General features: G+C 36.4%; 1 protein-coding gene across 4 annotated transcripts in view; it reads right to left on the bottom strand.

Annotated features, from left to right (window-relative positions):
• The window catches only part of AGBL1 (AGBL carboxypeptidase 1), an 889,014-nt gene that overhangs the window by 197,183 nt on the left and 665,868 nt on the right, over window positions 1-25,963 (bottom strand). The window contains exon 23 of one of the 4 annotated variants that reach the window (XM_080914791.1): window positions 3,391-3,511. The exons of the other annotated variants lie outside the window; for them this stretch is intronic. Within the exon in view, the coding sequence (XP_080770917.1) occupies window positions 3,406-3,511 (106 nt within the window). The 3' untranslated portion in view covers window positions 3,391-3,405. The remainder of the gene's footprint in view (window positions 1-3,390; window positions 3,512-25,963) is intronic. 4 annotated transcript variants of the gene reach the window in all.

The following is a 25,963-nucleotide window of genomic DNA, read 5'->3' as shown; positions in this document are numbered from 1 at the left end:
TCTTTCCTAACCATGCATGTCCTTGCTTCACACCTCCATTGACACTTCTAAAGTCACACATCTAGTCTTGGGAGGGCCATAAGAAGCACCTGGAGCCTTCATTTCAGTGTCACCTTTGTGTTGTAGAAAGTCCCCGAGTATGACAGAATGTCTCACACCTTCTGTTTGCACTTGTTAAGCATCTGAACGGTGAGGTCACATTTCCTCCTCAGCCAGGGTGCATCAGTTCACACCTTTGTGTTTCCTATCATGATCATTACCACAGCCTCATGCCTGACACTGTTGCCTTTATCTATTCTCTTTCTCTTTGACGAAATGCAATCTCGAAAAAATCAAAAATATGCTATGTATGTTAATATCCTTTTCTCCAAGTGGATTATTTCCTTTGAGTGTATTTTATTTACATGTACTAGTTTTATATATTAGGGAACTCATGATATTTTAACACACATACAAATGTGTATGTGTGTGTGTGTGTGAATAGTATGCACTGATCACCCACAACCCCCTGTTTTCTACTTTCTCAACTCAGTTGACCCATCATCTATTAAATCTGTTCATAACTATTTCATATTTATGGCAGGCTTTATTTTTCTTTGAGAAATGAAAGAAAACAGGTAGTAGTGGTCTTCTACAGCTGACTCATTTTACACAGTATGTCTCTACATATACCTACTTTGTTAGCAGTGAGAGTATTTCATTCTTCTGTATTGCTAAATACTGTGTGTGTGGGAGGGGTGTAAAACATTTTCTTTTAATACTTTAGATATATACATAAGATAGTAGACTAAGTTGTTTCCATTACTTGGCTATTATAACTAGTGCTGCAATAAACATGATCATGCACATTATTATTTTTTTTTAGTACTAAGTCCATAGCTGTGGTTATATATCCAGCAAAGGGATGGTCAAATCATGGGGTATGTCTACTTCTTAGTGTTTGGGAGCATACCTTACTGATCTCCATAATGATCCTCTGCACAAAATTCAATTCAAAATAGATCAAAGACCTAAAGGACAAACTCTGACCTTTAAAATTACCGGAAGAACACATAAAGGGAACAGCAGGATACTCACTTTGAAATTTAAGCTCTGACCTCTAAAACAAACTAAACAAAAGCAAAAATAGGCTAACATACCAAATAGCATCAGCACACCTGGGGAATCCCTAACTGTTCCAAGGCATAGTGCACAGTAATGTCTTATGCACAATGACCAAGTAGAGTAGTCTAATTCAGATTACTGATATCAAGGAAAAAGCCTAATGGAAACAACTGGTTAGTGAGCTCATTTTAAAGTAACACTTCAATAATAATAGTTAGAGCATGGCTACCCTCCATGGGTGGGCAATATCACTCTCAGAAGATATATATTATTAAAAGAAAATTATAGTACAGGGCATGGGATAATAACCTATGACTTATTGGTCATAATGGTCTCAAATATCTCTCAATCAACACAGGCCATTGTCATTACCCTTCATTACCTATGATAACTTACATGGTGAGACATCATGCACTTTGGCTACAGGACACAGAGAAGTCATTCTCAAATGGATTGGGGAACTTCTTGTTTTCTGGCTGGCTTTTAATGGGGCCATAGGTTCTATGGCTTCCAGGGGAAAAATATATCAGTAGTCTTACCCAGAACTTGTCCCTGAATGCTGTAATATCTACCTGTGGGGAGAGATGTACTTACTACTGAAATAGTGGAAAGACCGTTATAGGGTACCTCAATTCATTCTGATCAGATTTTGGCTTTTTGCTTCACAGGAAGGAACCTCATGCTTAGATAAGTTCTTATGGCTAGGGATTTCATAGACCCTAGAGGAGAACCTGTTATTGTTATTTTGCCAAATGATTATTATGAAAATTACCTTCTAAATATTTCTGTTTATGACTATAGACCTGTGCTTCTTTCTAGTTTGGTTAGAACTGTCTTTTAATAGAGAATGAAAGTCAACAGAGAGATAGGCAACTGTTCAAAAGGTGAAAATAAGAGACATGGTGCTTATCTCTTAACAAGATTTTAATTTCCATTACTACCAAGGCTCAGAGAACTTTGTAAAAAAGCCAAAAAGAGTATAAGAGGCAGAGGATGGAAAAGGGTACTACAAAATGTCTCCTGCATAGAAACTGTTTATTTCAATAATCATGTTGTGGTATTTGTGATTGCCTGTACCAGACCTAAACAAGATAAATTTAGCCAAAATCCTAGCATTAATGGAACAGGTAATATCTAGGCCATATACCATACTGAGTAGTTATTCCTATTTTTTCCTCTGCTGACCTATGTTTCTGAGATGTACTTACTTCCTTTAAACCATTCCCATCTTTATGGAATGTTCCAGATAATCTAGAGCTTGACTTCTCTGAAAAAGTCAGTGAATCACTCTCTCTGCTGCCTAGGGCTCCACAAACATGGAAAGTCACTGGGTTACTTTTTGGCCCTCATAACTCTTAGGCTATATATCTGTACATTTGTCATGTTACCTTGTGATATGGAGATATGCAAAATTCAAGTGTTTTAATATTTCTTCTATAAAAGCGTTTATTGTGTTCTCTCTTATTTATTCTACCATAGAGTGAAAATTCTGAAAAAACAGAACAAGGATATATACGATTTACTTTGGATTCCCAATATTTAATATTTTGACATTACTAACTAGCCCTTAACATAACTAACTCCTATTATTAGTGTCATGTAGTGCTTCACACACCCCATATACCAGTTATTCTGGAAACAATTTGCTTGCTTTACTTGTCTTTTAATTTTATTCAAGTTGCCGTGTTTCTCTTTCCATTCAGTCCCTGTTTCTTTTTATTTCTGTTCATAAATATGTTCACTTCTGCTATTTTTTTCCATGTGTAGTCCCACAAAAATGTCAGGAAATTCTTTCTTCTTATAAAATAACTTATCACTAAGTGAATCCAAATGTTACAGTGATTCTAGTGAATTTCGATATCTCCATGAGTGATTCCCATAGTCTCTTTGTCCTTCACTTCTTAGTTTATTTATCTCTGAAGAATGACCTTGATCTCAGCCATTCATGGAAATAAAAGAAAAAAAAAAAAGAAGAAGAAGAAGAAGAAGAAGAAGAAGAAGAAGAAGAAGAAGAAGAAGAAGAAGAAGAAGAAGAAGAAGAAGAAGAAAAAGAAGAAGAGAGAGAGAGAGAGAGAATTCACACGTATGATCTTAGTTGACTTTATTTTCTCATTTTCAAGTACCTTTTATCCTTCTAGTAGTTGATATCTAGGATGCTAGATATTGGATGGTTATAAAATTTGCAGAATCTTCTTCTGTTCTGTAAATGGAACCATCTCTCCCTCTCACTCCCTTCTTTTCTCTCAGCCTTGATGTTTTCATGCATCAACTTCCTGTCTTACTTACCTTATTTGTCATGCTTCAATAGTATAATCCCTCTTGACATACAACTGCAACCATGTCTGTATTCCTCTTCATCATCTTTGGCCAATATTTGCAATGTATGCTCAGCAATGCCATAGAACATCTGAGGACATGATCACATTTTACCTTAATATCTGTATATTATAAATAGTTCTTTGGCCAGGGACATGAAGCTTCTCATATTAATAGGCATATAATTTAGTTGGTAAAAAACTATCAAGTCAATCATTCAGTGGACAATGAATGTTTGATACCACTGAAACATCAAATTATAAAAATGAACATATTATTTGAGATATTTAAGGGTATAAAAATAGTTAGACACATACCTGAAACAGAAAAATTGTAGATGGTTCCCCACATAGCACACTTTGACTTACTTCCTTATCATATATAGGCCAAAGAATGGATGTTTACTTCTTCAAGAAAAACACAAGATAATGTTCAGGCTTTGAGGGTGATATATTTCATATTGAAAAAAATGATGGAGAAGAGAGAATGAAGGAACTGATACAAGATAGAAGATGAATAAAAAGGCTAAATTATTACTTTTTTAAGGATAGCTTTTATGAAGGCTTATGGCCATAGAAAGAAATCAAGATAATTGATTTAACAATAACATTCTCTCTTCCTATCTTTTTTCTTCCCAATATGTGTGTGTGTGTTATTCCAATATAATGTTATCAAATATGGATAAAATAAACATAAAAATTCAGGCTCAGGGTCAACATTTTAGGTAATAGAAATCTGGAAGTGAATGTAGGAATCAGAGAGCACAGAGCTGTAGTGGTGTTCAAAATCAAAGAGAGCAATAGCTTATTCAAGACTTTAATACAAATTTTCCTAAATTTTGTTGTTTACTGAATAGAGATTTGCATTTTTATCCACAAGGAAATCAATCAATTATAAGGAAGACCATATTATGTAAGAGGACTATTAAAATGTTGCTACTTTTTGTACTTTGGCTCTACAGTGTTCCTAAAAACACAGGTGTTAGACAGCATGGTATCTAGTCCCTAGAAATAATGAAAGGTGATAGAACTGTCTTAAGGTAAAGTCTACTGGGAGGTCATTGGTGTGTCTAGAAGAAGATTTGCATTGTCAGTTCCCTCTTACTGACATGACTTATATAGGAGGCAACATCCTTTGCCACAAGTTACCACTGTGATATTTTACTTTAAGTCCCCACCCCCAAACACTCCAAAATTGTGACCTAACATAAATATTCTTACATTTTGTTATGTTCTCTCTCTCTCTCTCTCTCTCTCTCTCTCTCTCTCTCTCTCTCTCTCTCTCTCTCTCTCTCTCTCTCTGTCTCTCTCTTTCTCTCTCTCTCTCTCTCTCTCTCTCTCTCTCTCTCTCTCTGTCTCTCTCTCTCTCTCTGTCTCTCTCTTTCTCTCTCTCTCTCTCTCTCTCTCTCTCTCTCTCTCTCGGTGTGTGTGTGTGTGTGTGTGTGTGTGTGTGTGTGTGTGCGCACATGAGACAGACAGAAGGAGAGAGACAGAGACAGACAGACAGACAGACTGACTGACAGACAGACAGAGGCTGTCACTATGTAGCTCTGCTGCCCTGGAACTCATTATGTAGACCAGGCTGGTTTTTAAGTGAATTGTGTCACATATGCTTTAAAGTATCAAAAAAATGACAAAGAAATCGAATTTGGCTAATTTCACATCTCTTAGTTTTTCTGTCATGCTCCACTGTGGTATATTTCTTCCTTTCTTATATCTAGCAGGCATGTCTACTTAGACTAATATTAATTACTTTGGATCTTCTACAATGTTAGAGATGTGGTGTTTTGGAAGAGAAAGGCCTTCATAGGCTCATGCTTTTGAATGCTTAGTTCCCAGGTGGTAGACTACATAGGAAGGATTACAAGGTATGGCCTCGTTGAAGTCAGTATGTGGCCTTATTAGAGGGAGTGCTTCAGTGAGATGGAGGATCAAAAGGCCTATAATAGATCCAGTTTTTTTGTAGCTCATAGCCACTGCTCCAGTGCCATGTATTTTTCCATGTTGTCTGCCATGATGTCCACGGCCTCAGCACAGAACTGTAAGCAAGTGCTTATAAAGGCTTTGTTTTGTAAGTTGCCTTGATCCTGGTGTTTCTTCACAGTCATAGTAACCCTAACTAAGTCTGAAAGTAAGAAAGGCTCGAATCTACGGGCTCTAAGCACTGGGCATGATTCACTTTCTTCCTTACAGATGTGCAGTATCTCTTTACCTAATTTTTACAGTTTTCTTTTTGTTCCATTAATTACTGATTTCCAGTGTAATGTTTCTCATTGATTCATTAAAGTATTGATTTTGTTTCTTTTTGAAAAGAAAGAAAATATTCTCCTCAGATGAGGGGTAGTAAGGTATGAATAACTTATCCCATTAAACCTTCAGTAGAATGACCTACAGCTGTTTTATGGTTACCAGAAACTGAGAGGGTGGATCTACTCAGAAATGCTGTCTTCTTCTAAAGATAAACATACAAAATACAATTTATCAAAATACAAAAATTACCTCATTAATAAAAATAATCAGCAAAAATAAAAAGCAAACCTTCATTTAGGTTCTGCCTCCTGCTGTGTGTAGAGAATGCCATCAGCCTTATATGATCATTACTTTTGTCGCTTTTTAAACTCTGCAACTTTCTAGCTAGCTGAAACTGTTATTAACTCATTTCTCCACCTTGTCATGGCATTGAGCACAGATGTTTCTTCTGACCATCCCACAACTAGGCTGCACTGTTGGCCTCTGTTATCACAGACAGGTCTTCTAATCAAGCGATTCACGGACTCACTCAGCACAGGGTCCATGGCAGCTTTGTTTATTTGCACCCAGTTTAATATATTTTTTTTCTGATTTTCTTATGAGAATTTGGGTTTTGAATATTTGAAATATATTCTATCAAAGTTCATTGCTATGCTGACTCAGCTTTCAGGTGGTACTATTGAGTAAGAAGAAGACTAACTATGAATCAGAAAAACTAGACCTCGCACACCAAATCCCCAGTCAGTCACAACTCAGTGGAGGACACTGCTGTTCTGTGTAGCAACTGGACAGTCAGTTAAATGAGAATGTTCTCAGGAAAGTCTGAAGGAAAGAAAAAAAAAAAAAAGAACAGAAAGAACAGGCAAGAATATCAAAATGAGCCAGTACATTTGGATAGCAAGTGAACTCCATGTTTTTTTTTTTTTTTTGCTTGTTCGTTTTGGGATTTTTAATTTTTTGTCTTATGTTTTGTTTTTTGTTTTTTTTTTAAATTTTGTTTTGCAAGCATGAGGATACACAGAACTATAGCATCTGCCATGTAGGGTCCCACAGAGCTGCTCTGCTCTGTCTTCAAATCCATTCAATGATAGGTTCTCCCCTGGTTCATGAGCTAGAGGAAGCACCTGTTTAGTTGTAGATTGGGTCCTTTGGTCCATTATTGTTTTCCCTAGCAGAGAAGCATATGAATCTACATGAATTTAGATGGTTAAAATAGAAAATTACATTTGGCTCTGAGAAGTAGTTACCATTTTTCCTTTGGTTCCAATCACCATATTCATTTTAAAACCACCATTCCAAAAGACAGCCTTTTGACTGTCTCCCTTGAGATTTCTTTCCCTTTGAACCATTTTGTCATCTTGGACATCTTTATGATTTGTCTTAATGATAATGATTAACAATTTTATGCTTACTATATGCTAGAGAATTGCCTAAGGCAAATAAAATGTGTTAAGTCTCAAAACATTTTTTTGAATTGGGTTATGTTATAAATTCTGTCCTAGAGGTAAGACAAAACAAAACAAAAAAAAAGCAAAATAACGCCCCCCCCCATACCACAGAATGATAAAAAAAAATAGGTCATCCCAATCATGTAATAAACATCAGAAACAGGATTCTTTTTTTTTTTTTTTTTTTTATTTTTTAGTCAGTACTTGATTTTTTTCAAGGGCTTGACAGTATGCATTGAAAACCTAATAGTTACAATAAGCGTAAAGTACATGCAAAACAAAATGCAACATGGAAATAGTCAAAGTCTTCTTGTTTTGTAAATATGTATATATATATATATATATATATATATATATATTTGTTTTCTTTATTTCTTGGACTTCATACAGTCAGTGAGTTGTTTCTGGGGGAGTGCAAGCCTCTGGGGTTAGCATCCCACTATCAGTGACTGCATATTATGTCTGTTCTTTTGTGACTGGGTTATCTCACTCAGGATGATCTTCTCTAGATGCAGCCATTTTCTTAAGAATTTGGTTAAGTCATTGTCTCTGGTGGCTGAGTAGTATTCCATTGTGTATATGTACCACAATTTTTGTATCCATTCATCTTCTGAAGGACATCTGGGTTCCTTCCAGCTTCTGGCTATTATAAATAGAGCCGCTATGAACATTGTGGTGCATATATCTTTGTTGTGTATTAAAGTGTCTCTGGGGTATATGCCCAGAAGTGGAATAGCTGGGTCTTCAGGTAGTACTATATCCAATTTTCTGAGGTATCGGCAGACAGATTTCCAGAGTGGTTGTATTAGCTTGCATCCCCACCAACAGTGGAGAAGTGTTCCTCTTTCTCCGCAGCCTCGCCAGCATCTGCTGTCATCTGAGTTTTGGATCTTGGCCAATCTGACTGGTGTGAGGTGGAATCTCAGGGTTGTTTTGATTTGCATTTCCCTGATGGCTAAGAATGTCAAGCACTTCCTCAGATGTTTCTCGGCCATTCGGTGTTCCTCAACTGAAAACGTTTTGTTTAGCTTTGTACCTCATTTTTTAATAGGGTTATTTGATTCTCTGGTGTCTAGCTTTTTGAGTTCCTTGTAAACCTTGGATATTAGGCCTCTATCTGATGTGGTGTTGGTAAAGATCTTTTCCCATTCTGTTGGTTGCCGTTTTGTTTTCTTGACGATGTCCTTAGCCTTACAGAAACTTTGCAATCTCATTAGGTCTCATTGGTTAATCTCTGACCTTAGAGCTTGAGCCATTGGTGTTTTGTTCAGGAAATTTTCTCCTGTGCCTATGTGTTCTAAGGTTTTCCCTACTTTCTCATCTAATAGTTTCAGTGTATCTGGTTTAATGTGGAGCTCTTTGATCCACTTACACTTGAGCTTTGTACAAGGAGATAAGAACGGGTCTATTTTCATTCTTTTGCATGCTGAGTGCCAGTTGGACCAGCACCATTTGTTGAATAGGCTGTCCTTTTTCCATTGAATGTTTACTGCTCCTTTGTCAAAAATCAGGTGACCATATACATGAGGGTTCATTTCTGGATCTTCTATTCTATTCCATTGATCCACATGCCTATTTCTGTACCAGTACCATGCAGTTTTCAGCACAATTGCCTTGTAATATAGCTTGAGGTCAGGGATAGTGATTCCCGCAGATGTTTTCTTGTTGTTGAGGATGGATTTTGCTATTCTAGGTCTTTTGTTATTCCATATGAAATTGCACATTGATCTTTCCAATTCCATGAAGAACTGTGTTGAAATTTTGATGGGGATTGCGTTGAATCTGTAGATTGCTTTTGGTAGGATGGCCTTTTTTAAGATATTGATTTTTCCAATCCATGAGCATGGGAGATCTTTCCATATTCTGAGATCCTCCTCAATTTCTTTCTTTAGAGGTTTGAAGTTCTTGTCATACAGGTTCTTCACTTGCTTAGTTAGAGTCACACCAAGGTATTTCATAGTTTTTGTAACGATTGTGAAGGGTACCTTTTCACTAATTTCTTTCTCCACGTTTGTCCTTTGAGTATAGGAAGGCTACTGGTTTGTTTGAGTTAATTTTGTATCCAGCCACTTTGCTGAACTTGTTTATCAGCTGTCAGAAACAGGATTCTATCCCAGACTCTAGAACTAAACTTAGGGTCTGAACTTATCCTGGGAGTTTACATTTCTCATTCTATTCATGTAGTCTCAATATTTTGCCAGAAATCTTTATCATATATAAAAGCAATTTCTCTAAGAATGGATTTTATAAGTCTAAGGGGAAAATAATAAGACATGTGAACTAGTAGATGCTGTAAAACTATGACATCACCCCTAAACTGATAGCTAAATAGAATACAATAGCAAAAAGTAATTTTTTATTATTTATTTTAAAATAACCATTTCAATTTGTCCGATATAGTCCTTCCTATGTTTTGCTTTCTTCTCTCTCTTTATTAATTTCTTATAAATACATAAAGAGCTTCCCAAAATAAAATAAGAGACCTACCTAGCTATCTCCCATTCCCCATATTTCTGAAGAATAGGATTTATGTCATTTTGATTCCTAGGGATCAGCTCCACATCACTCAGGATCTATTCTGTATGCTGAAGACACAAAGGAAGGGAGAGTAACTGTAAATTACCAAAGAACTGATAAGAGTTTAATCATAAGGAACCACACATCACTGTTTTTCTATAAGGAATCATCTGGTTTATACTTTTCTCTGGGAAGACCAAGATCAGAGCTGGGAGGCAGGCACAAGTGCAGTGTCAAAGAGTAGTTTTCAGGAGCTGTTTTCCTTGTGGCTTCTCTATTGTGTGTGTGTGATAAGGGTAATTGCCACTACAGGAATAGTGAATCACAACAAGAGCAGGTACATAGGTGTCTGCCACTAATTCACTGAACAGGATTTAGACTATTTTCTCCATTCTCTGACTTCAGGTCTTAGAGGAGAACTCCATTCTGAACATTTGGATTTGCAGACAAATCGGTAGACTTGCTGGCTCAGGTCAATTTCTCCCATCTTCCTTTTTTGTAAAAAGCCGATTAAGTCCCTAAGTCTGGAGCAGCTAAAGTACAGGTAGTGTTGAGAGGCTCCGTGTGAAAGGAAGGGAGGATTATGGCATTCAAATTTGTATGAGCCACCCTATATTTCAATACCCCAAAATTCTCAAATTAGTAACACAGCACAGTAAACACTCAGAGTGCCTGCCTGCTGAGAGTCCTCAGAATAGCAGACCCCAAAAGAAAAAGGTTACTGGGCAGAGATTCCTCATTCAAACATTTAAACTGCTTTTCCCTGACAGCATCCTTGATGACTTGGTGGACTGAGGAGACAGTACAGTCCAGGAGGTTTCTCTCTTGTTGTAAGCCGAGCTGTCTTCTAGAAGGCTATTGACAAGGTCATGACCTAACCTGAGGTGAAGAACCTTGCTGGGTGAACCTCATCCTGCCTGCTCTGGAAGGTTATCCTTGAAATGCAGACCCTATACCCTGTGCTTTTGAAGCATTTGAATTGTAATAGTTTCTTACAGATTCCAACAGTCTCTTGTGGCTCACTCCCTTAAGGTCCCTGTTTGTCTAAACACGCTGACAGCTTGGATGAAGCTGACTTGGTGGAATATTTCCCTGAGTTTAAACCACATCAATTCACAGGCATATCACCTACACTCTCCTTTGAAAGTGCACAGTGATTCATTTCTCTGACTCCCGCTAACAAAAACCCAGGCATCCGAAATCCATCTACACTTGACATTCACATTCTGATCCCAGTATCACCAAAGCCTGAAATCCCTTTATCCAATGAAGTGTGCCTTGAGAATCTGCTGGAACTCAGTAGCATATAAATTATATTTCTTCAGTCTCATCCTGTTACCTCATACCTAATCCATTGCTTATGTCCACCCTAGCATCCTATCTTTCCAATGCAATATGTTAGGAGAGAAATCAGCCATACCAATCAGATTTTTACTTCCTGGTCCCCAAAGCTGGTAATCAACACTGTAGAACAGAATAAAAGATCAACTACCTTGGAGTCACTGGCTATGTTTGTATTGGTCTGCCTGGATTCCCAGGAAGGAGCCTAGCATAACTGTCCTCTGAGAGGCTTCACCCAGCAGATGCCAGAAACAGATACAATGACCCACAGCCAAACATGAGATGCCACTTAGGAAGGCTGGTGGAGAAACTGGCGGAAGGATGGAGGAACATGAAGGGAATAGGGATTCCATAAGGAGACCAACAGAATCAACTAACATGGACCCTTTGGGCTTCCCAGAGACTAAACCATCAGCCAAAGGGCATAGAAGGCCTGGACCCATGCCCTTCATACATATAAAAGAGATGGCCAGCTTGGTTTTTATTCCAGTACCCTAACAGCTGGAGAGGAAATTTAACCTAACTCTCCTACCTAACTGTAGAGTCTGCTCCCCTGGTTCGGTCTTGTCTGGCCTCAGGAGGAGAGGATATGCCTAGTCCTGCAGTGAATTGACATGCCTGGATGCCTTGGTTCCCTGGAAAGGACCTCTGCCTTCTTAAAAGTGAAGGGAAAAGGTGAATGGAATGTGTGTGTGGGGGGGAGAGGGCTGGGAGAAAAGAAGGGTCTGCAAATGGGAAGTATGTATAAAATAAATAAATAAATAAAGAAATAATAAATAAATAAATAAATAAATAAATAAATAAATAAATAAATAAATAAAAGGCTCAGTCACTCATAAGAACATTTATCTACTTTTCTTGCCCAGAGCTCCAGTTTTGTGGGCATTAGGAAACTATGTTATACATGGTTTAATTTGCACCTACAATTGCATGCTAAATGTGGGTCAATGTTAAAAACATAGTGAATGAATTTTCCATTAAGTCTGTATCTACTTTATAACTTGTTCAGGAATGATTTGATTTTAGTGTGCTCTTTCATTCATTACAAAAAGTAAAAAGAGGAGACTTGGTTTAGTGAGGGCATGTTTTCCCAGTGTAGGGGAATGCCAAGGCACTAAGGTTGAGAGGGTGATTGGGAGAGGATGCACCCTCCTAGAGACAAATTGAAGAAGAGGGAGATGGGAATGAGGGGGGAGGGTGATGGAAATGGAGGCGAGGGTGGGGGGAAAGGGAAGAACAAAACATTTGAAATATAAATACAGAGAGTATCTAATAAAAAAAAAGAAAAGAATCAATGGCAATAAAGAGAGAGCCAGGAAGGAAGAGCAAGAGGAAGAAAGGGAGGGAGGATGGGAGGAAAACTGGGAGGAAAAAAGGAAGGAATGTTTGTAAGGAAAAAAGTAAGGAAAGCAGGAAGGGAGAGAGAAAGAAAGGGAAAAAGGGGGGAAGAAGGAGAGAGGGAGGGAAAAGGGAGGGAGGAAGTAAGGAAATAAGTAAAGAAAATGAAAGAGAAGTAAGTAAAGAAGAGAGGGAGGGAGGGAGGGAAGGAGGAAGGGAAAATGGAGGGAAGAAGGGAGGGAAAGATGGTGAGAAGAAAGGAAAACAGGCAGGCATAGTCCCAAGCCTATTGTTTCTCAATTTGGGGCTGAAGGCGTCATCTCCTGGTGAGTTATATACCCTGAGATGTTTTTAACTCCCTCATCTAATTTATTATGCTGACCTGAACTCCTTTGAAAAGTGTTGGAGCACAGTTCTGTCTTCCATCTGACCATTCTCTAGCTTGCAGAACTCTGTATTTCTTCTGCCTTATCCATTCATTTATTTTGAGCATTTTTTAATCTCCTCTAGCACTCTATAAGTACCAGGGATTCCGGTGTCATACTGTAACACTAAAGTGATTCTGGCATTATAATTCCAAGTCCATAATTCTAAGTACTGTACAGTCTAGACCAAAAGTTTATTATGTTTAAAAATTCCATAATTGTTTAAAGGCAATTTAAATATCTATTTAGGCATTTGAAAGTTAATTTGAGTCCATTCATAGTCTTCTACAGTTCTTTGTGTTCTGCCCCTTTCATAAAAGTTTGATATATTTTCAACCCCACCCCAATGTTCTTTCCCCAGTAACATGTATTCTGTAAACAGGCAGCTTGACTTTTCTATCTTTGTCCTTCCCGATCTCTTTCATAATTAATGATGTAGCTATTCTTAGTTTCCTTTCTTCCTTCAGAAGAGGAAGAGGACAAAGTAAAAATGTAGAATTAAGAAATTTCCAAGTAGAATGGGTAGTGTGTGCTCTCATAATGTAAATAAGATACGGATCCTATCCTGACTAAGTTTGGGTCCTACAGGAGAATGGTACATATGCAAGCAATTGTATCTCATGGGATCTCGGGTTGTGATTTACATTACAGTCCCATGGGGTGGGGTATCTGTTAGAATCTTGTTATGGAGATACTACTGGGCTCATGTAATGGGAATAGGACTCCCACTCAGGACAGCAGCATGGGAGACAGCGCATGTTCAAGGGAGTGTATAGGAATCTTAGCCAGGACACGTTACTGAAGCTCCAGAGCTCTCTGCTGTCTGCACGGACTGAACAGTCTTTACATGCTTGGCAGACATATCTACTTCCTGGAAACAGACTCCCCCTCTTTGTGTTGCCTAATGAGTGCAGGATTGGACCAGGTGTCTTGGCATGTTATAATGGGGTTTTACAAAAGGCATGTGTCGTGGGACAAATAGTATGGCCTGTGAACATAGGCTGACAGTGTCTCAGCTCTTTCCATGGCTGCTGTTCCTCACCCAAAATGTAAACGTTCATCCTGGAGCAAGCAAGAATTTTTTTCTCTGCCATATTAACTAATTAAGCACCATTTAAACTCTACTTAGCCTGGCATTATTTCTACCCAAGTGCATCAATTAGCCACATTAAATTTCATATTCTACTTTGAAGCCCAATTGAATATTCTCCCAGAGTTTTCCTATTATATGAGTCTGTTTTCATTTTTAACAGTTTCTCTGTTTTAATGCCAATGATAGACGCTTAAAAAGAGCTTACACTGCCTATAATCATTTCCACTGAAAAATAAGCTTGTTAAGAAAGAAATACAAGGCAATGTCAATCCACAAAAACAAAACATACGAAAACAAGGCAGGGCATTTTTATTTTTGCTTTTTGTTTGTCTAGCATTTAGTTTTTGAGGGAACAGGCACACTGGTATTGGAGAGCATTGGGAATACCTTTATATGTTCTCTTAAAATACCTTGGTATAAATGCTGGCCACATAGTTTAGTATAAATATCAAAAGATCTGGGTTGCAAAATAGTTGGTCAGTGAGTGGGGGTGTGGTCTTAGATCTTATTAAGCTCTATATCTCTGGATGTCATTTTCCTTATTTGGAAGATATCAGAAATAAGATCCACTTTACAAAGGCTGGTAAGAAAGCCATTAAACACATGTTATGGATCTAAGAGATTTTTTGAAAGCTATTCTCATGATGGTGATGATTATATCAGAGAGTAAATATTTAAATTTTGTGGGCTACAAGGCTGAGTGATCTGCCATTGTGTAAGGTAATCAGTAGGAGTCAATGGATAAGTAAATGTTCCCAGTTGTGATTAAAGGCAGGCAGGTTGGACTTGACTGGTTTGCTGTACCTCATACAGTCCTGTTGAATGACATTCACCATCAGTTTAATCAAAAAATATTTACTCAGTATGCGCAATGAGCTAGCCACTAAATACTGACTGTAAATTGTAAGTGTTATCACCTTTTGGACTGAAGCAATAAAATAATAAGAGTAAATAAATACTTATTCACTTAAAAGTCTGCTCCTTGATTATGAAGAGAAGCAGGGCATCAGTAACCGTGTTCATGAAGTCAATGGGGGAAATATCTCAAGGCATTACGAAAAATTCTAGTAGGAGAGGCAGGCAACATGTATGAATCATGCTAGTATATAAGGCTTCCTGGCATAGCACAGTACACAGAACAGGTTTTAATTGACATCACTACTGTTTTATCTTAGGATTTTCACAAAGGTTTTAAAGGCTCTCAAGTGATTTGTTCCCAAAGGACTGAGCTTAAATGTATAGTACTGAACTCCTTGAGCAGGTCCATCTAGAAAAGGAGGCACTTAAAATATGGACCACATATCAAAGAGAAGAAGGCACAGTAGAGCTGTAGGAATATCTAGGTATTTCCCAGGGTTCCAGTGGTTAGGGAAGTATTATTTTTTCCACGTTTCCTGTCCTATGTGGCTATAGAGTGTGCTCCTCTGTGAAAGAGTCTGTAAGTCTAATGGAAAAGAATCATGTCAATATCAGCTATAACAAAGGGTCTGGCATCTATTCTTTAAAACTATCCACTACACAATTCTCAATGACTCTGAGAGATATTATGATCCCTGTTTAATAGATAGCAGAGTTGGCAACTGTATGGTTAGGACTCCTCACCAAATCAGTAACCAGAAGCATTAACATTTGAGCCTAAGTCCATCTTCCTGCAAAGCCACCCACTCCAAGATTTTGTGGTTTTCTACACATTCAGGAATATTCTTGTATCTCTAGACTTTTTCATTACACTATGCATTGTCTATCACAACTTTATTATTTATTTCTAAACTGAGGTGCCATCTATCCATGTTTACCACTGAAGAGGAATGCTGTCAGGTGAGCTCAAAGAAATCTACTGGCAGACTCTTTTCTTATTATAACAAGTCCAGTGGCAATTTAATATCTTAAGTATTCAAATGTGTTTGACATGACTTATTTTCACAAATCTATACAGCCTCACAGCAATTAAACTGCAATCCTCAGGTGTAAAGCTGTGCAGAGCCTTAAGTATCAGTTTGTAATATGTTCCCCTCACAAATAACAGGACTGCCTGAGTTCACAGATGTTCATGCTTTATATAGAATATAATGAGATTTATTATTGGTATTATCAATATCTGATGTACTCACCCTGATACTTAAAAAACTGGTTAATAGGTACTCCCAAGATTGAATTTCTAATCATGCACAAAAGCCAAAAATGCAATTCATTAATAAGTGGTACTTCGCTTAATTATATTTTTCTAAAATATTGTAAAGAATCTGTATGATGACTTGTCTTATATTTTTTTCCTGAAGTACAATAGAGAAAGTTTTGCTGAAAGCTGGTTCCAGATGCCACATTTCTCACCAAAACCTTAGCTAAAATCATCAAAGTTTTGTAGAATGTGGGGGGTTTATGTCCATTTTGTTTTGCTTTGTTTGAGTCTTCTTTGTTCCATTCAAATCCCAGTTAGGAAGATTATGTGTAGATTCACATAAATATAGTTTCCACTCTGAGACAAGAAAAACTTATGTCAGAGTTGATCATTGGAAGAGAAATAGAGAATAAATACAAGATTCTTTGTCCATGTTTTTGACTAGTTGCAAGTACAATTTTGGGGATTAAAACATTTTTATATAAACCAGAATCTATGCTAAGAGTTTTAAAAGAGGAAACTATATCTTAGAAACTATGTTTTTAGTAAACAATTGTCCTGAGGTAATGAATGAGCAAAAGAATAAGAAAGAATTTCAGCTCAATCCTGTGGAACATTTTCTATGGCTTTAACACTATTAAATCACTATTCAAGATTTGTTGTTACTGGAAGACAAAGAAGAAACTGTGTTGCATATCCTTTTCATTTTTAAGTACTTGGCATTGATTTTAGTATGCATTGAGTAACTATTACCCTAATATATCGAGCATACTTCAATCATAGACTTAGCTATGAATTACACTCAGGAGAAAGAATACATTCTTAACCAAGGCCATTTTTCATCTTACAAAACCTACCCCTAAGTAAAAGCCTAATAATTGCTTCTTGATTAACAGGTGTATTGGTCGGATGGAGATTTGAACTATGTCTATGAACTGTATTTCCTTTTGGTTTTTCATTTCTCATTTAGTTTTATAAAATATTCTTTAGCACAAGACAACTGGAGGTTAATGCGGAGCACAAACCCAAATAAATGGACTACAAGAAAGTTCTCAGAAAAAAATCTAAGCAGGAAATCACCATAAACAGACCTGTGAAGAGCCTTGTGTAATCTACGGCATTGCAGATGGCCTTAGCCAGTAAGGACAGTCTCATACAGAAAGAGAGAGAAAAATGTTTCCTGGGGAAAATTATAAATATGATTATAAAGGAGTGACACAATATGAAGATGCCAAGATGTAACATGCTAGCGTATAGGCTAACCTAAAATGTCAATCTAATAATTTGTTTAGATGAATATTATATACTCTTTTTACAATTAGTTTAATTGGAAGTCTGACCTTTTAGCCTTGAGACAGTAGTAATACACTGTAAATATTGGATTATTTTGAACACATTTTAAACTAAAGGATTTGGGGAATGCCCAGGAAAAACTTTGGCGTGAAGTTGGAATACTAACATGATAATTTTAGGATGTGTCTAGAGTATAAAAATATAAGGATGCTGGATACGTGTAGGAGGTGGTGTGGATGGGGTGGAACTTTGAGCAAACAGCAAGGCTCAGAATGACAATCTCAAAAACAGCGAGCATAATGAAATGAGACTCAAACTCTATACCTGGTGTACTTTGCTCTGTGTGGGATAGATGAAGTAACAGCTTTAAATGTTTATACTGTATCTGTAGTAAAATGCTGTTATTAAAGTTTTTGTTTGGTTTCTGGGAGTCTAGGAACATATTTAATAACACTGATTACCACTGATTCCGTGTTATTTTATTTGGACTTAGCTAAGCTCAAGCTGCCATAAACAGTCTTCATAGATAAGCTGGCTCCATATATTTCCAATAGAAACATATTTTCCCATGGCATTAGAGACTTAGAGGCTAGAAGGCCAAGATGAAATCTGGTAGGGCTGGGTTCTGCTTCCAGGGAAGGATACCACTACTTTACCGATGATGCCTCTCTTATTGGGTCATTGCACAGCCCTTCCTTGAGATGCTTATGCATGGAGAAGGGGGAAGGTCTCCAATGTCTCTTATTACAGATCACTAATCCTATCAAATGAGGATCCTACCTTTATGACCCCATTTCAACATTAATTACTTCTATTATGACCTTGTGTCCAAATACAGCCACACAGGAGATTAGAGTTTCAACACATGAATGGGATAATGAGCAATGAAGCTCAAGGGTGGCCTGTGTGAAGTACTGCCTATGTTATAAACGTACTAGCATAAAAACAATCCTAAGAATGGGAGCCCATAAGATGTGGCTCCTAACTGGCTTAGAGAAGGAAAATGAAGGAAGAGAACACAATGAGAATGCCGTCTAAGCTTTAAATGTCAGTGACTAGAAGAATTGTGTATTCTGTTGGATATCTTATCCATCTGCCACTCTCCTTAGAGCCCCAAGGAATGATTCCTAATAAAATCAAATATGACCCTGAAAATGGATCAAAAAGTAGGTACTTTCTTATCTCCATTTTTTTTAAAAGTCCAGCTTCAGATTTTGCTTTATGGAAAAATTGAGCATGTGATGATGGCAATGGTCTTTTATTTATTTATTTTTAATTGAACAACTTTATTTTAAAATCAAAGATAAATGTACAGATTTTAAAAGCATTTTTTCATAAAAGAATATGAATACATTTTTGTCAGAACTTGATTTTTTTTTAAAGGTTTGGTAGTATGCATTAAAATCTTAGTAGTTACAATAAGCATAGCTTTTTAAATACTATGGTTTTGTCATGGGAGGTATTTAACACACTCTTCATTCAATATTGCTTAAATATTTTATAAAGGAAGTTTGGGAGATATTTGCCTTAAACTTCTGAAGTGTTTCTCTCTTTGAATGAGGTTTCTATGACTTCTATCAATGTGTCTTTGCCTGGTTGCTAAATTATATAGAAAATATAGGAATAAGAGGGGTAACATCCACCTTTATTTTTACTATGAGATATATTTAGAATTTCCTGGGCTGCAGTGGAAAGATACTTTATTTAATGCTACTACTTTATAGTGCTGATTTAATAAAATGAGCATAGTGTTGTTTGTTATAGAAGCACATCCTCTTTTGTATGTGTGAATTAGTAGAAGATAGTTCAGTGTTGATGACCATTCTGAGTGACTCACAGTGAAAGTCATCACAAAGGCACAACTGAGAATAGAGTAATGTATTATATATCTGGATCATTGTCTCTTTGATGTGATGCATAAATCTGAGAGCAGAATGTGGCTATGACCTGGAAGTTGGTACTGAGGAATAGATATAAATCCTCATGAGTTAGTTACTTCTGATAATAAGTTCATGGGCACAGAACTCATAAAGAGAAAGATAAACAGACTTGCTCCCCATGCATGGACATCCTGATTTTCATTCCTTGGTTCATGGTTGTTATCCTAATAGAGGCATGAAAAATCTTGATTTTCCCATTAAACTAGTCAGGTATTCCCATTGACTACATTTTATACTCATTATATTTTCCTGACCAAGGCCAAATAAGTCATAGACCAGGTAGGTGGGGTTGAAACACTCAAAAATTGCATAAGTTTCTCTGATGCTCCACAACAGATTAATGCAACTTTCTAGACTTGTATTAAAGTAGAAAATGGAAATACTCGTTTTGTAAAATTATAAGATATACTATATAATCATCTCCAAAAGTTTTAAACACTAAAACATTTCTCATAAGAGAGTTTCTGTGGTGTTAGGGGCATAGGGGCATAATTTGCCAATGTGTTAACTGTCTTTGTGGACAATAGGTAACATTTTAAGATCCCTTAAGGCAGAATATACTGTGAGTTATAGCATATCCTAGCACCTATTGTAAGTTTACAAAGTTATCTCTACAAGGTGATTCAGGGCTGGAAGACTGGCTTAGTGCAGTGACCATTACTGAGTGTAACTCTGAAGCTCAATGCACTTTGATTCTGTATCACAAATTTGACAGTTCACTTCTAAGAATCTCTAGTTTGTTCCTCTGTTTTGTTTGAGAGAGGTCTCACTACAATATGGTCCAGGCTGTCCTCTACTTGTCGCAATATGCATGCTTCTGCCTTCCAAGTGCAAACACTTGTGCATCTTCCCCACCTCAGATCTAAGAATTGAGTTTTGTCTATTTAGTTTTGGGTAATATTGAGCTTATACTAATATTTTTATAAGTTCATAGTGAAATATAATTTTTTAATAACATCTGGAATTTGAAAATATTTTGTAGGTTTTATAATGACAATAAAGGAGGACTGAGGTGTGTATATATACATATATATATATATATACATATATATACATATATATATATTGAAATTAAATGATTATAACATTTAAAAACCTTCATAACCCATGTAGATAAATTTACTGTATTTCATTTAATTTTTAACATCAGCTTTCATATTGAAGTTAAAATATGAAATAAAATATTGCCTTATATGACTATCATGTGAAATGGTTATATTTTATACTTAAATTTTCTACTTATTTTTAAAGCATTTCTATTGACATATATTCATTCAATGTAGTGTTGGCATCCATTAAAAAATTTCTTCAGGTGTTCCATACACTTGGGTCATGTACACACCTGAACAGGAGAGACAGGCTCAGCATTCCATTTCCAAACACTTCTGTACAAGTAACATCAACTTGCTTTTGAGGAAAATGCTTATTTCCTCAAAATGAAAACCCAATGAAATGTATTCGTCACTGAATTCCCTCTATTTAGCACTGCATTCCAAAGCATTGCAGACACCTTGATGTACTCTGTGAGAATTTTAATCAGATGAATGCATGCTAAGTAACTGGTGGAAATGTGCACATCAGTGATTCTCTGTTTCCTGTCATCAAGCAATGGCACATTCTGAGTATAAATTACACAACATATGACTGGGAATAAAATAATGTGAGACTGCATAGGGCTTATAACTTCACAACGCTGTCACTGCAGAACAAGCTAAGTGGAAAGTTCACCCAGTTCCAGTACAGAATCCTAACAGTCTTCAATTAATTTAACCAGCATATAAATATATATATATATATATATATATATGTGTGTGTGTGTGTGTGTGTGTGTGTGTGTGTGTGTGTGTGTGTATATATATATATATATATGTGTGTGTGTGTGTGTGTGTGTATATATATATATATATATATATATATATATATATATATATATATATATGGAGAAAGAAAGAGAGAGAGAGAGAGAGAGAGAGAGAGAGAGAGAGAGTGAAAGTTTACTTTGCATGGGGCACTTTATGTAGATAGTGTGGTGTGATTTTCACAAAGGCTCTATGAATTTGGAACTACTTAATATGTTGATTCAACAGGAAAAGGTTCCTCAAGTTATAGCAGAACAGTAGAGAGAATAGTGAGAGCTGATTTAAAGGCACTGGATAATCCCTTTCAGTGCATGTTTGTGTGTATTTTCTAGAACAGCCAGGTTGTAGAAATAGTGTAGATGCCATTATGCTCATTTCATGTGCAAGGAAACTCAAGCACTTAAGCCATATAGCTAACAGCATGCCATCTACATTTGAAGAACTAGAGTTAGAATTGAGTCATCCAGAATAAGGGGCCAAACTATTTCAATCGATTAAGAAATTTAGGAAGTAACAGTCCATTTGAAAATGAAGTTTGCTTAACATTTATTTGACTTGTCCTGCATTGAGAGATAACAACTTAAAGACAATTTTTATTCCTTTCTCTGAGAATATGAATTCATTAGAATACCACATCTACTACTAGTTCTAATTCACTGTCTGTCACTATTCTAACTATGTAAAAGTAGCATTGATGTTTTGATTTCCTCCCATGGGGGCTCACGGACACAGATATATCTTTATGCTTCTGCAGTCTTTCTGGCCGCACATTCTCAAGGTTCATTGGAACTTGTTCTCATTCGGTAGATTTTTAGAAGTTTGGGTGTCATGGAGCTCAATATTCGGGTACCTTTTTTTTATACCTACAATCATCTCTCCAAAGATACTTTTTAAACAGAGAAATAACAGTCCATGTCTTACAGGGTGATGTGTTTACACAAGAAAATGATCATGGGGGAAAAATAATAGAAATGAGTCACCGAGTTACAACTAGAAACAGCAACTAAGGAAGACAATCAAGTAAACGATTAATGATGAAGATTCCAATGTTGTAAGAAGGCCAGAAGGGACACAAGAAAAATTCTGTGTGAATGAAAAGCAAAAGTAGAAGAGCTCTAAAGGCAGAGAAAGTACTTGATTACCTATGGCAAAGAGAACACAAAAAGGGAAATTCAGTTGCAGAAAGGACATGGCAGTCATGTAGTATGCTTGCTGAAAGGAGCTTCCATATGGCTAATGCTCCATTTAGAGTGAGCAGTAGATATCAAAGGCAAAAGTGGAAGAAACTCTAATTTTGAAGGGGGAGGAGGAAAAAATGGTATGTAATATAACATACATAAAACATATATAAATGTGTTGTTTGGTTTGTTCATTTCCTAAATATCTAATATATATGGGCAGAATTAGTTAAAGAGACTAGGTACCCATGATGAAGAAAAGAAAATAGATGACATGTGCTAAGTTCTACTTTATTGAACTGGGTAAAATTAAATCATAAGTCTCTGGGGTGACTATGCACAGAATTGGCATGCCCTGAGGGGCTGTTCTTTGACTACATCCACTTTACATAATATTGACAAGTTTCATTAGTACATTTAATCCAAGTCTAAAACAAAACTTTAATTTACTTCTACGTATCCTTCCAAGGTAGTCTGATGCTTGAATTTGTCTAATATAAATGGTGAATGAGATAAAAGGATGATAAAATTCTGTGAAAGTCTGAGAAGGGAAGAAAATGAGAGGAAAGAGAAAGAGATGAGCAAGAGGAAAATGAAGGAGGAATAAAAAAAGGAAGGAAGGAAGGAGAAGCCTTCTGTTTTATCATTCTGTCTGGTTCTTTTTAGTTTTCTATTTATATCTTCTTTAGACCACTAAAGATGTAACATCAAAGCCTTCAGTCCAGGCCTCTCGGTAGTTAAGGATCTAGCTAATGGGCTATACAAATATCCAATGATACATGCACACCTCTGTAAATTTTTCTACAGGTTTATGACTTATTCCAAAATTACACACAAAGCCAAACTCATTATGATTTCATCTCCTATATATCCTTTCCTTTACAGCCTGCACATACGTACATATAATACTACCACCAAATTCTAAAAGTATTAAGTCACAAAACCTCTCCTCTCTTCCCTGTCTTAGTGATAATTACAGAGCTTCTTTACTTTCTAAAGAGCACATAGGCTGAAATATTCCCAGAAGAATGTCATAATTTTCTTTTCAAATCATGTACAAAATTAAATATCATTGTGGGAAATGGAATGCAAGATAAAGCTGGCATTGTATGGACAAGTTCTAGCATTAGTATACACCAAGAATTCATTTGGGGACTGTTCCTGGGTTTCCATAATGGGGCAGACCTTTCATTACTTTCTTCTGACTGGAGGTGTGGTAGGGTCAGTTGCAGCACACTCCACTCACAGCAGTATGTCTCCTGAGTCTGATGCCTATGATTGTCTTTACAACTGTATATAGAAGACACATACTTGAACTGATGACATTAGCCTAAACATGAATGTGAATGTTGAAGACATCAAACTTTCTGTTACTGTGTTGACTTCCATGTAGATAACTTTCTGAGAATGATGAAAAACAATTTTAAACAGTTATGGATTCCTGTGTCACAGAATGTAATAAACATATCATTAATCTTCACCTAAACATTTGATAGTTTGTTTCTACCTTCCTAGTCTCAGTTTTCTCTTCTTGAAAATAGCAGTTTCTAGGCATAACTTTAAAAATCATGAATGCCTAATGTCACTTGGATAATTTCAAAAGTATTCTGTTGTGCTGTTTAAAAGATGCTTTAAGACTGAGTACTTTAAAACCAGCTAGTGATTATATAAAGTAGACAAAAGGGGGAACTCTTGACACCTGGGTACTGTTTTCCAAATATCATCTCCAAAAGAAGAATGAGGGATACAGTCGGGCACAGGGGGTGAATAGTTAGTCCATAATTTGGATTGAGAAAGTATAAGGTGAGTTTAGAGCATCTTGCTGTACCAGAAAAGATGAAAACTTTCTCAAGGAATAATAGAGACAGGACTAAAGGATGCAAACATCACTTGATAAAAGGCCTGCGATTCATATTTAGCATGATTTGAAGAAAATGGTAATCTACAAATCCTCAGATGTGAAATTAAATATGTGCGTAGCTCAATAGAGAGCATAGTAGATCTTTTAATTTCTTAATTTATTTTTGACTTTATTTCTTGAGATAGTGTTCATTACAAGGCTGAGGGTAAGAGGACAAGGCCAGCTTAGGTTTTTGCAGGTCTCTCCTTGTCTTTGACTCTGAGTGCTGGATCTACAAATGTGTGCCACCAGCATGTCTGACAGTAATCACTCTTTGTTACAATAAAATACAAACTAGCATATGTAAAGAGGAAACAATGAAATTAAAAATAACCACTTTGCACTTAGTGTAAATAATAATAATAATGATAATAATAATTTTTGGAAAAATTCAGTAGATGCTGAAACTGGTAGACAAATGATTAAAATATCAAGGCTTTATCCTATAAGACTCATATGAATTTCAAAGAGGAAACAGAAATTTCATGGTGGCAAGAATTACACACACTATATTAAACGAGGATCAAAGTTAAATCACCAATAAAAAGGATAAAAAAGTCTCATGTGGGTGCTGGGAGAATGCACCTAGAGAAAAAAAAGACCTGTCCACAGCATTCCTTGCTAAGGTGCATACTCTGTGAATAATCATGAGTGAAACTTCAAGGACACAAAAATAATGACAATCTTTAGCCTAAAATGTTTTAGAAAAGGATCAGGGAAGATTCAAAAAGAAAAACAATCTGTTATAGATTAAGGAAAATTTGAGACTTGACAACTAAATGAGACTTATTTAAAACAAATACATTATTTTTGCAGTGTTAATCGCATCTGGATTAGTACAATGTGCTATGTATATTTTTATACCTGGTTATTTGAGAAGTGAAACCAAGTATGAGTAGCTCTCAACCCTCATTAAAGAAGATTCTTTTTAATGGAAATAGAGAACATCATAGAAATTCACAACTGGACACAATAGAGGTATCAAGGGGCCATGGGAAGCAAAATCTGATACCTTGGGCAAATATATATACTGTATATCTCATTCTTTCTCTTCAGACTCACAGATCACCATGGAAAAAGACGTAGAGAAAGAATAGAGACAGAAGTAAATGATGACTAAGAAGACCTTGTTTGGACACCAATCAGCTGCATAAATGAACTCAACAATGAATAACACTATGCTTGAAACCTGTGTGGGTTTTGTTTTTGTTTTTTGATTTTGCGGGGGGGGGGGTTTACCTGTGTTTCTTATTTTTTGTTTTTTGTTTGTTTTTAAGAGGGAGGGGTGAAAGTGAAACAGAGGGGAAGAGAGGGACCATAGAATTGAGTGAGTAGAGAGGTGAAAAGAAATTGGGGGAGGGAAAACATGGTCAAAATATATATTTTATTTGGTCCTCCCTCATTAGCCAGGTGCTGCTGCTGCTAGAGCAAGCCTTCAGTGATATCAGAACCATCATTCTCAGGCTTCTACTACTGACTAAAGACCAGCTGCTCTCTGGCAAAGCCTCCTGGTTTTTATCACCAGATTGAACTACTGAGCTATCTGCCTTTATGGCCTGAGAAACTGCTGAGATCTTTGCCTCTTGGTCCTAAAGCAGCCACTGCTCTAATTGTTGAAGTACCTAACCTAAAGGAATGGGCAACAAATGGGTTCTCAGCTTTTCATATGTAAGAAAACTCTTATCACTATTTTCATTAAAACTGATTTAATTATTTTAATATACATATATTTGTCCCCTTGGTCCTGTTCCCCTACATTAGTGGTTCTCACCCCGCCTAATGCTACAATCATATCAATTTTTTTCCCAAATGATGACCCCCCAAAAACATGAAATTATTTTGT

This window comes from Micromys minutus (genome assembly GCF_963924665.1).
Source record: "Micromys minutus genome assembly, chromosome: 3".
NCBI lineage: Eukaryota > Metazoa > Chordata > Mammalia > Rodentia > Muridae > Micromys > Micromys minutus.
This window is presented reverse-complemented; position numbering and strand designations above follow the sequence as displayed.